This window comes from Chiloscyllium punctatum, chromosome 25 (assembly GCF_047496795.1).
Source record: "Chiloscyllium punctatum isolate Juve2018m chromosome 25, sChiPun1.3, whole genome shotgun sequence".
In the NCBI taxonomy this organism is placed as follows: Eukaryota; Metazoa; Chordata; class Chondrichthyes; order Orectolobiformes; family Hemiscylliidae; genus Chiloscyllium; species Chiloscyllium punctatum.
This window is the reverse complement of record NC_092763.1, coordinates 9,592,486-9,604,517: the sequence shown is the minus strand read 5'-3', so window position 1 is coordinate 9,604,517 and position 12,032 is coordinate 9,592,486. Positions and strand designations below refer to the sequence as shown.

Here is a 12,032-nt window from a genome sequence, read left to right as displayed (position 1 = left end):
TCAACTCAAAGGCAATTAATTTTTAAATTGCAAATATTTTTAAAAGGAAGTCAAAACCGTAATATTGAACTGATCATCATCTGGAAATATTCTGACTTGCTTGTATAGCACCAGTGTAAAATGCACAAACAGCTTAGACTTTATTTTCTTACACAAACACAGTCACTAACCATTCCAAAGAATGAACATTCTAACAGCAGCCATATGCAAGGGCCTGCAATCTTTTGGAAACAAGAAGCTAACAATTTGCCTCTGCACGAACAGGTTTAGTCACAAAGATATCACAAAAGGATATTTCAGAAACGTTTGCTTGACAAAGGCAAATAGTTAATCTGACAAACTGTATGGCAATTAACAAGTATTCCTGTCCTGTGATTGACAGGTCACCACAGGGAAGGAATGCTGGGCAGCATTTTAGACAGTGGCATCAATTTTAAATTGAGATAGCCAGCTGAGAGAAGATCAAAAGTGATACCAAAAGAGCAGCTGAAGCAGCAGTTTCAACAGAAATAAAACTTTCAAAACATTTATTCTATATCTAAGGTACTGGTTGATAATGTTGCAGAAGGGCAGAATTACATTTGTCTGACTGTAATAGCTTTCAGCTCACAGGCTGTCTTAGTTTTTGGATTTTTGTTGTGTACTTTTAGCTGCTGTGCTTCACCCAGGAAATATGCTGTTATATATCATTTCCTTTATCTGCTAAACCTGGGCAAATCCTGTACATCAGTTACAGTATTAGCACTTTAAGCAAAATTTGAAGAACAATGCTCAAAATCAAAAAAATCTCAAAGGTTTAATACTTCAAAAAAGTATCTCAATTTATGAATTGTTAATGTTGCTAACATTAGAATAATTTTAGAACAAATGAGTGCTTACTAAAAGAAAAAAAATTAGTGATCAAACATAGCTAATTAAATAATGAAGCACATACTACAGAATATATAAAAAAAGAAATTCAATTCATTACATCACCCTTGGGTGCTTTGCAATTCCACCCATTTTGAATTTTTCACTGAGGAAAAAATAAATCAAATAATTACTGCATCAAAAACCCATCTACCAAGGCATATCCAGGTACACAGCTCTACAAAAATAAATGACAGGAAAATAAAATCAGAAAATACAAACTGAAACCTCATGAATGGGATAAATGGTCTTGTTCACAACATTTTTTGTTGTCATTTGAGATATATTTCTGTTCTCAGATACTAAAAAAAGTATGAGGTTTCTTCTGGTTGTAACTATTATACTTCATGCTCAGAGAAATGTCTTGAACTGGAGCTCTGCTTGTTTCAAAAATGTTTGTTTGAAGATTGTGAGCAGGTGCTGTTCTGATACTATTCAATTGTGTTTTCAAGAAGGTGGTAAACTTTAGACAACATTATATTCATAAATTTCATATTCCTCAATTTAACCTAAAATTATACTGCAGGTTTAAACAATCAACTCAATACATGATGAGCAAATACATTCAATGGGGTGATAAACTCCCATTCAATTTCCTCAATATTGGTAATCCAAAACAAGTCATTGTGGAATATTCATCTATTCTATAACTTTTTAAATTATTAAAATTAATAACCAAGTGCAATTACATATTGAATATGTTAAACTGTAACAACTAAAATTGGCCTCCATTCCTCTGGACAAAACATACCACCCAAGATTTAAAAATCACATGGATTACCCGAGGGCAGTCGATACAGAAGACACTAATCGTTTATAGCAATTAAAAGCATCATGTTTCAGATTAGAGCATTTTGTGTGATGTGTGCCAAACCCTCAAGCAATTTATCCACAGGAGGAAGGCATTTTAAAACCACATTAAGAAATGCAGCTCTAAGCAATGAAGGAGGAAACATTCAGGCAGCAATTATAGATTACAGTTTAGCCAAAGCCAAAAGCAGATCACTCCAAGCTGATCATATCTGACGATCGAAGGAATTGCATATACTCTGCTATCTTAAAATAGTTATTTACTCAAAAATAAACCTTACAGATTTGGCAGTTGCAGAGATGTAGTGAACCACCATTTCTCTCTTTGTCATCAGATCCTTTCCTCGGAGTGGAACTTTACGGTCCTCATTCAGATTCATGTCTTCCTGTGGTCAAACAATTGACGGAAAATATTAAGTAATTGATATTCACTAAGTATAGCTGTTAGCTTTAAAAAGCAATGGCAAATGTTTCTTAGAAAACAAATCATGGACAAATTATAAATGTATATTTAACCATGAAAATGTGTTACTTGAACATTCTCAGAGTCCAAAAAAATTAACTGTACCAAATGCATGATAAACCTGGCATCGTAAAAGCAACTGTTTTTCTTGGTTCAACATTTGCATTTCAGCTTCCAGAATAATACATCAGAGACTTTTAAACAATTTGACACATGAACCGCAACCAAAAGAACAGGAAATAATGGACTTGCTACTTCGAATTGAAATACCATAGCCTGAAGGTTTCTTTTGGAGAACTGTCATTTAAACCATAAATGTTGGACTTGACGGCTTCTTGTGGTTCAGCCTGAAAGGTTTATGAACAGACCATCAGAAAGCATACATTTATCTAAGCAATTTTATTGGAAAGCCAACAGATTTTTTTTTCAACATAGCTCATTTATTTAATTTAAAGCTTCTGAGTGTCATGCTATTTTAAAATAAAAACTCCAACAAATTTGTATTTGTATAGCACATAATACAACATTTCCAAGTACTTCATACTAACCAAAAACTACATGATTGACAAAAGATATGACGGCAGATAACGAATAGTTTGATCAAAGGCAAGTTTTAAGGAGATCCTAAACAGATCAGAGAAGTATAGGGAGCAAATTCCACAGCTCAGGTAAGCTAAAATCAACAATAATAGTGAAGCAATTAAAACTACGGAAGCTACAAAGTACAGAATTGGAAGAGCACAAATATGTCAGAGGGTTGTTCAGTACAGAAGATGAGAGATGGATACAGTGAGAACGCTTTCATCAAACTTGTGAGGAATGTGATTTTTGTGAAGCTTTGTAGCTCAAGTTTGTGGTTCAGCTTGCAAGTTTGCTCACTGAGCTGGAAGACTTGTTCTCAGATGTTTCATCACCATGCGAGGTAACAATATCAGTGAGCCTCAGTTAAAGCGCTGGTGTTCTGTCCCGCTTTCTATTTTTGTGTCTTAGCTTCTTAAGGTCGGTGATATCACTTCCAGTTCTTTTTCTAAGAGGTTGGTAAATGGATGTGTTTGTTGATGGAATTCCAGTTCGACTACCAGGCCTCTAGGAATCCCCGTGTGTGTTTTTGATTAGCCTGTCCCAGTCGAATTGGTGTCCCTCATCGTCTGTGTGTAAGGATACTCTGCAGGATGCCTGCAGGACTGCAACAAACATTACATTAGGCAGACTAGTAGGAAACTAGCCACCAGGATACATGAGCACCAACTGGCCACCAAACAATACGACCAACTATCACAAGTATCCTTACACACAGACGACGAGGGACGTCAATTCAACTGGGATAATGCATCCATCCTAGGACAGGCTAAACAAAGACACGGAGGGGAATTCCTAGAGGCCTGGCATTCAAACCGGAACTCCTAACAAGCATGTCCGTTTGGACCCCATTTAACAACCTCTCAGAAAAAGAACCAGAAGTGATATCACCAACCACAACAGACCAAAACACAGATGGAAAGTAGGACAGAACACCAGGGCTTCAAAGGAGGTTCACTGACTATGTTATCTAGCATGGAGACAAAACGTCTGAGAACAAACTTTCCAGCTCAGTGAGCAAACTTAGAACTTGAGAGGATGATCGAGATCAGTGAGCTGTGCCATGGCAAACGATGTCAGCAATTATTTAAAATTTAAATTATGCATATACATATTTAAATAGTGGCCAAAATCTCATTAAACGTGAGAAAAGTGCTCTGCTTTACCACATCTGGTTAGTCAAATGACCCCGAACCCACTTCGTTAAATCTGAACTGCACGGGGAACATAATACACCTCTAATAATTTCAATAGTGTAATCTCAGTTGAGTGCGCGTTGCTGGAAAAGGACAGCAGGTCAGGCAGCATCCGGGGAGCAGGAAAAATCAACATTTTGGGTCGGAGCCCTTCATCAGGAATCCTGAAGGTCTCCGGCCTGAAACATCGATTTTCGTGCTCTTCAGATGACGCCTGACTTGCTGTGCTTTTCCAGCAACACACTCAACTCTGACCTCCAGCATCTGCAGACCTCACTGTCTCCTAGTGTAATCTCACTCTATCTGCGCACAATCCTTCCCAACTGTCTGCTGTGCGCCAAAGGAAAATTCCAACCCATCAGTCCAAGGAAAAGCAATTCAAGAAATTTATGTATTTTAAAACACATGTTTTATTAATTTTATAGGTAGTCTGTGTTGATAGAACCATTAAAGAATCTAAAGAGCAACTGCTGTAATGAGAATTTCTCAATACTTCAGGATTACTTGAGGTTATAACCTTATGAAGCGTACGTTTCAGGTGTCGTCAAGCAGAGAAAGTTGAAAGGGGACATGACAGAGGAATGTAAGATTATGAGAGGCATGGACAGGGTGAATAGAAAACAGCTCTTAGTCAAAGGACAAATAACAAGGGGGCATAATTTTAAAGTGAAAGGCAGGAGGCTTCACAGGGATTTAAGGAAAATTTCTTTCACCCAGAATGTTTGGGGGGAGGGGGGGGGGGGGGGGGGGGGGGGAGAGAGAGAGCTGGAATGCAGTGGGAGGGTAGTTGAGGCAGGAAACCTCACAACCTTTATCAACACTTGAATGAGCACTCGAGTGTCATAACATTCAAAGCTATGGGCCCGGTGCAGAAAAGTGTAACTGTGTAAATAATAATATGTTTTTGATAGTAATGACACAATGAGCTGAAGGGCCTCTTCTGTTCTGTACTATTCCAGACTCCCCACAAAAGGAACTTCCTCGAATCCTGTCAAACCTCCACAGAATTATACTTCTGTCAATAGGATCATCCCTCATGCTTCTAAACTCTCAATGAGTAAATGCTCAATCATTCTTCATATGACAATTGCTTCATTGCATGGAATTAGCTGAATGAACTTTCTTTTGAACTGCTTCCAATCTTAAATAAAATGATCAAAACTGAATAAAATATTCCAGATGCTGTTTCAACAATGCCCTGTGCTGTTGCAGTAAGAACTTCCCATTTGCAATACACAAGACTATTCCATTTGCCTTTTTATTTGTTTGTCATACCTGCGTGCTAATCTTTTGTGATTGAAGCACATTGAACCCCAGATACTTCTGCGCTTTTTGCAGGTTCTCTTTCATTTAAATATGATGTTCTGTTTTTTTGAAAAAGTTAACCTCTCATTTTTCCACATTATATCTCATCAGCCAATTCATGTCCAATACCATCTATCCAGCTTTGCCAACTCTTTGAATCATCCTCACAGTTTGCTTCTCTATCTACACATCAGCAGCAAGTATGATCACACTACAAATGGCCTTTTCAAAGTCATTAATAATTCAAAAATAATAAAGGCCTGTGGAACTCCACTCATTACAGTTTTCCAACCTGCAAACTACCCTGACTTTGTGTTTCCGGCTTATTAGCTATATCTCTATCCATGTTAATATATCAACCCCCAACAATTTCAGCTTTTTTTTTGTGTCGGAACCTTTTATGTAGGATCTTATTGAATGTCTTTCAGAGATGGAAATATACTACATCTAGTTTCCCTTTATATATCATGTTTGCTACATCTTCAAGAAAGTTTGGCTAATACTATTTTCCCTTGCAGACAACAGCGATGATTTTATGATTTTCCAAATTTCCCACTATTACCTACATAACAATAAATTCAAGATTTTCCACAGTGGCAGACATTAGACTAACTGGCCCCGAGTTTCCCGCGTTTTTTTCCCCTCCTTTCTTTAATAATGGTGCTGTATTCACTACTTTCCAATCTGTGGGCCTTTAGGAATGTAAAAGATTACAACCAGTACATAACTACATCTTTTGAGAACCCAAGATGTGGACCAATAGGTCCAGCAGTCTTGAGTCTTCAGCTTTAGTTGCATTCTTAGTACTTTTCTTCGAGTATTTATGATTGTTTTAAGTTCATATCTCTTTTTTAGCCTCTTCACTTCCTACAAAACCTCGGATGCTATGTCTTCTACTTTGAACACAAGTATTTGTCATACAAACTATTGTTCAAAGTCTGCCATTTCTTTGCTTCTCATTAATTTCCCAATTTCATTCTCTAAGGGACCAAAACTTACTTTAGTGTGATATAAAGACATTTTACTATCATTTATTTTAAGTTTGAGACTTGAGTCGTGTGTTTGAGAAAATCAAGACTAGTTTTTCCCTTGAACAGCATGCTTTGAACAAAGTTGACAAACTGAAGGCTGTTTTGAAAGCTCAGTCATTTGATGATAAATCAACAAAAGCTAAGCAGTGAACCATCATTTCAATTCTTCAATTTCCTTCAAAGTGCAAGAAATCATCCACAGATGACAAGTAATTAAAGAAACAATGACTTCATTCAAAGACTCTAAGAAAGTAGTATAACGGCAAACACAACCATGTCACTTAGCAGCAAAGCGAATGAAAACTTTGGCTGAAGACATCTTTCAACAACTAAAGCAGAACCTGAAGGACTGAATAGTTTTCAATACACGATAATGAGTCCATCGACATAGCCAATGTAGCCCAGTCGATTGTTATGTCCTTAAGGACCGTATGCACAAAAACAACGAAAGAAAATCTTATCCTTTGTCTCTCAAAGACAGTACAAATAATGATAGTACCACAAATTCAAAAGTACAGGCTTGAAAAAAAAACATTTCAATTACGAAACTGATTTCCACCACAACTGATGGTACAGCAGCCATGCTTGGTGCCAATGCAAGCTTTTAGTGCATTTTGTACAAATGATCATGATTTTGCCTCTTTCATCAAAAACACTGTATAATCCAGCAGCAAACATTAACAAGTAAAGTCACGGACTGTTCTCATGTAATGCAAGGTAAGATTGTAAATTTAATTTGAGCAGGAATCCTTCAGCATTTCCTTTGATCCTTACTCGGCAAACCCAATATTGCCTGCACTGCAGTAATCCTCCATGCTGATATGCGATGGTTAAGTCAAGGAAGGCCCTGTAAAGGTTTTTACATCTGTTGCCTCAAATGGCCATTCTTCTTAAATGGAAGAAGGAAAAATGCAGTGAGCTGTCAATGCATGGTTGTTTGACTTTGGGTTCATAACAGACAACGTCAAAACTAAACTGTATAGTACTTGGAAAACGCAGAGACTTTGTACATTCATTCAAACTGAAACTGGGTCGACAGGTCTCCCAATGGAAAAAGTAAAATGCTAACACTCCCCAAGTCTAGAAAAGTTAATAGGAAAAACGTCAAAGACAAAAATTGAAACGGTTTCACCCAGAAAACATCTGTGCACACTTGAAGATCTTAAAATAAAAATTTGTTTATTCAAGAATTAGAAGTGATAATATATTTTCATGTATATCTCAAATCTATTCCTTCAAGTGGACATTGGTGGGTTGGCTGTCAAATTGCATCACTGTTTGATTTAAAAAGCAGTGGATATAAAATTGAGATGATTCCTGTGCAAAATAAGATTGAGCTCAAAGTCAGATCAAGGGACAGGGATTTGTCAAGACCTGCAAAGAAAAATACCTAAGCATAAGTGGGTACTGTAGATGGTGGAAATTAGAGTCAAGATTAGAGTGGTGCTGGAAAAGCACAGCAGGTCAGGCAGCATCCGGGGAGCAGGAAAATTGATGTTTTGGGCAAAAGCCTTTCATCAGGAATCAAAGAAAAATACCTGTCATCCTATGCTTTCAAAGTTAAAGCTTACTTTGAGTCCACATACTTCTGCAAGACAGTGTTCACCCAATGAAGTCCAACTGTTGCACCTTTTTCACAGATACAAATTTGGTAGTTTAGATGTAACTAACAGCCTCAGACTACAACCAAAATTTCAAGACACTGGCAGAAATCACAAGTCTCACATTATGACCTGGTGAGCAGAGGACAAAACGATTGAGATATACAAACCTAAATCAAAGCATAAAATGAAAAATAAAACACTTATTCTGTATTTTCTTCAGGGCAGATCCTGGGTGTCAGTTAAATTCAAAAAGCTTAAAAATGTTGGAGACCCCTGGATAATATGGTTGCATTGGTTAATGTGTTTCAACATTATATAGGTATTTCAGTGGCTTCAGGCTACTTTGGTCTTTATTCCTGATGAAGGGCTTTTGCCCAAAACGTTGATTTCGAAGCTCCTTGGATGCTGCCTGAACTGCTGTGCTCTTCCAGCACCACTAATCCAGAATCTGAGTCCCAGCATCTGCAGTCATTGTTTTTACCTACTTTGGTTCTATGGTCATCATTGTTGTTATAAAAGTGTAAGATTGCCTTTTATCCTCCCAACATGTTGCTAGACACTTTAAATACTTATAACATAGCAAATTATTACCTTGAGCAAAAGTGATTTTTAAAAGATTTCACCTGTTTCCTCTGTATGCCACCTTTACAAAGATCCCACCATGTCACTGATGAATTCTGTGGAACAGGAGCAGGCAGAAACAATAGGTCTGCCTGGGCAGTCCTGTTTGCCGATATTTCAGTTAAGAAGTTTATCAATTTCACTAATTTCCACCGCCCTCGCCTGAAACTGATCCATTACTGACTCTGCCCATTCCTTACTTGACACCCGTTTCCATTTCTGGGGATAGGTGGCCACCAAAATCCACTACAAATTAACCAACTCCCACAGTTACCTTCGCTTTACACCTTCACAGCCTGCTTCCTGTGAAGACTCTATTCAGTTCTCTCGGTTCCTCAGTCTCCATTGCATTTGTTCTCATGATGCCAATTTTGAGAAGCGGGTCGCCAAAACATTCATCATCTTCCTCAACACAGATTCACCAGCACTGTAGTTGACCTCAGCCGGGTCTGACCCATCTCTCACACTTCGTCCCTTATCCAGTCTCTTCCCTCCCACAACAACTATAGGGTCCCCCTTGTCCTCACCTATCAGTCTACCAGAATCCACATCCAGAAGATCATGAGCTGCCACTTCCAGTGGGATGTCACTACAAGTCATATATTCCCCTCCCCTCCCTGTCAGCTTTCCAAAAGAACCATTCCCTCTAACACATCATAGTCCACTCTTCCTTTACTCTCAATAACCTCCCACAGCCTCTGCTACAATCACACAAGGTGTAATACTTGTCCGTTTACTTCCTCCTGCTTCAGTTTCCAAGGGCCCAAACACATCTTCCAGGTGAAACAGTGCCTTATCTGCACTTCTCACAATCTAGTCTACTGCATTTGCTGCTCACAATGTGGTCTCCTCTTCACTAGGGAAACTGAACTTCCAGTCATTTGCCACTTTAATACACCACCCTGTTCCCTGGCCATCATCTCTGCCTCACACTTGCTGCTCAACGCAAGCTTGAAGAACAGCACCTTATTTTCCACTTGGGAACTCTCCAGCCTTCTGGACTCAACACCGAGTTCAGCAGTTTTAGGGCTTGAGGCATCTTTCCCCATGTCCTTACCGCAACCCCCACACACCAGGCCTTGTTATCACATTGTTTGTTATTCACACAACCCCACTGATCGCCACTAATAGTCCTCATGAGTAGCTATTTATTCTCAGACTGACCTTTAACCACTCCATTGTCTGTCCAACTGTTGATCTTTCTATTTGTCCTCTGTCTCCAACTATTGTTTATTTCTTAACCCCTCCTCCACTCTACCTTCTGCATATAAAAAACAACTTTTTCCTAGCTACCAGTTCTCAGGAAGGCTTACTGGACCTGAAACATTAACTCTGATTTCTCTCCAAAGATGCTGCCAGACCTGCAGAGCTTTTCCAGCAATGTCTGTTTTTGTTTCAGATTATGTTACTTGAAGAATCAGAAGTCACACAACACCAAGTTATAGTTCAACAAGTTTATTTGAAATCACTAACCCATTCTCTTCTGACTTCAGACTTTGTCCATCCCAGTCCAACACTGGCGCCTCCACATCATGATTTAAGAGCCACCAGCCACAGGAAACATCACATTGAAAATCACCCTCTCAAAGGTCACCTCCAAGTCTTGTAAACTAAGCCTAGACTCAGTTTCCTCAATCTTCTTCATAAAATAATCATGCCATCCCAGTGACTGATCTGGTAAACCTCCACTGGCACTCAATGGTAGGTATATCATTCCTTTGAAAAGACAAAAACTGTGCACAACAGTCCAGGTGATAAATCAGCAAGACCTTTGCACAACTGCAACAAGACATCTTAATCTATTTCTATGAAGGACCGGCAATGGTATGTCTTCACTTGACAAAATCTGACACTGCTATTTACTGCCAACAAATTAATAAAATGCTTCAAAAGGTATTGCCTGTCAGATTCTCTGGTGTGAAGTTGTCTTCGGTGCACTGCCAAAACTTTTGAAGTATCTGAACGATGTTTGTAACAGGTGATGCTAGACATTTTGCGCTGCTACTTTACAGTAAACAAGTGGTATTCACACTAACAGAATGCTTCCAACAAGTCGAAAAGATCTGTTGCCTACCAAACATGGGTAATGTGTCATTTGAGTTTGTGTTGATGTAATGCAAACAATAAAAGCTAATGCAATTCAAGCTATAAAGAAACCATATTAAACAACATATCCCTTTGACTGTCCTCAGCAGGCAGGATGCCGAACATGACCTACCAGCCTATGCTTGCAGACTTCAGAGAAGTGTGTTCAACAATACATGATTCTGCAATAGGACAATATTAGAATATCAGAAATACACATGAAACTAACATATTTTCAGTCAGGCTTGCAGTGTGATTCATTTACATGCACTGGAGGTGACATTTATGCATACTTGGAGGCCTGTAATTTGGAGGCTGAAGTAACATGCCCAAACGAAAAATGTATTATGTCTATGACGAGCAAGCTATGAGATAGTCAAGCACGCTGCATCTCCTGGCAATGTCCTGACCAGTCACTCAATTTGCCACATTTGAATTTAGTAAGTGAACTGAGATTGATAGTTTGTACTTCTTCATGACAACCATTTTTCAATCAATCACCACTCTGCTGCCATGTTGGATAAATTTTCACAGTTGGTCCTTTCTATAGTTGGCTTTGTTCCACTTCAGTCCTAATGAGTGTGGAAGTCAAAAAGCTTCATTTTATGTCTCTTTTTAGCAATGTTTAAAAGCACAGTATTTGCTTCAACCATTCCCTGTGGTCACAAGTCACACTCTTATTACTCTTGGAACAAAACTACCTTCTGCATTTTTTTCCAGTAATTCTATTAGTTTGATGGTCTCCAATTATAATTTTCCCCACAAAAGAAATATTCACTCTGTAATCACTCTCATCAAAGCCTTTCATCGTTTTTAGGGGCACAGCTGAGCTTCCTTTTTTGAGAAATGAAACTCAGCTAGTTAATTTTTTCCTGGTATGTACTGTATACCTATGAATATTGAGCATCATCATTGTAAACCTTCCCTGCACCCTCTGCAGTGTCCTACATTCTTTAAAAATTATAGCAAACCAGTATCTAACACAGTACTCTAATTGTGATCAATAATGAAAGGAGCAAGTGGATCAAGTAGTTACAAGTTGGCACAGAGGATGTGCATGTTTTAGCATTTTTCTTTTGTGAGCAATTATTAATTTAACAGCCACTGTAGATAATGTGACAACTATTGACCTGAACACAGCACAGCAAGGAGAACATGCAATTTCTTTAAAATGTCTGCAATACCTGTCTGTTTGAAGAATGTCTGAAATTTTGACATTAAGGGCTTGCATTAATAGTGAGAGGATCAACTATAACTTTGTTGGATAACAAGATGATAACTGGTCCATGAGACTTGCTGACACTGAATTTTGAACTTGTACTCACAAGAAGAATGCAGATGGTGTATGGCCAAACATAAAGGACAGCTACAAGTGCAGGAGCTGAAGCGTGAAGACCCATATGCAGACACAAGGAAAATGAAAACAGAT

The 12,032-nt window shown here is 38.4% G+C and overlaps 1 protein-coding gene across 5 annotated transcripts in view; it reads right to left on the bottom strand.

Moving 5' to 3' along the window:
- Nucleotides 1–12,032, bottom strand: part of diaph2 (diaphanous-related formin 2) — a 780,284-nt gene that overhangs the window by 659,955 nt on the left and 108,297 nt on the right. For all 5 annotated transcript variants that reach the window (XR_011964075.1, XM_072594677.1, XM_072594675.1 and 2 more), the window contains one exon: nucleotides 2,001–2,105. Coding sequence is in view for 4 of the 5 variants with exons in the window: in XM_072594677.1 (XP_072450778.1) it covers nucleotides 2,001–2,105 (105 nt within the window). In the remaining variant the exon portion in view is untranslated. The remainder of the gene's footprint in view (nucleotides 1–2,000; nucleotides 2,106–12,032) is intronic.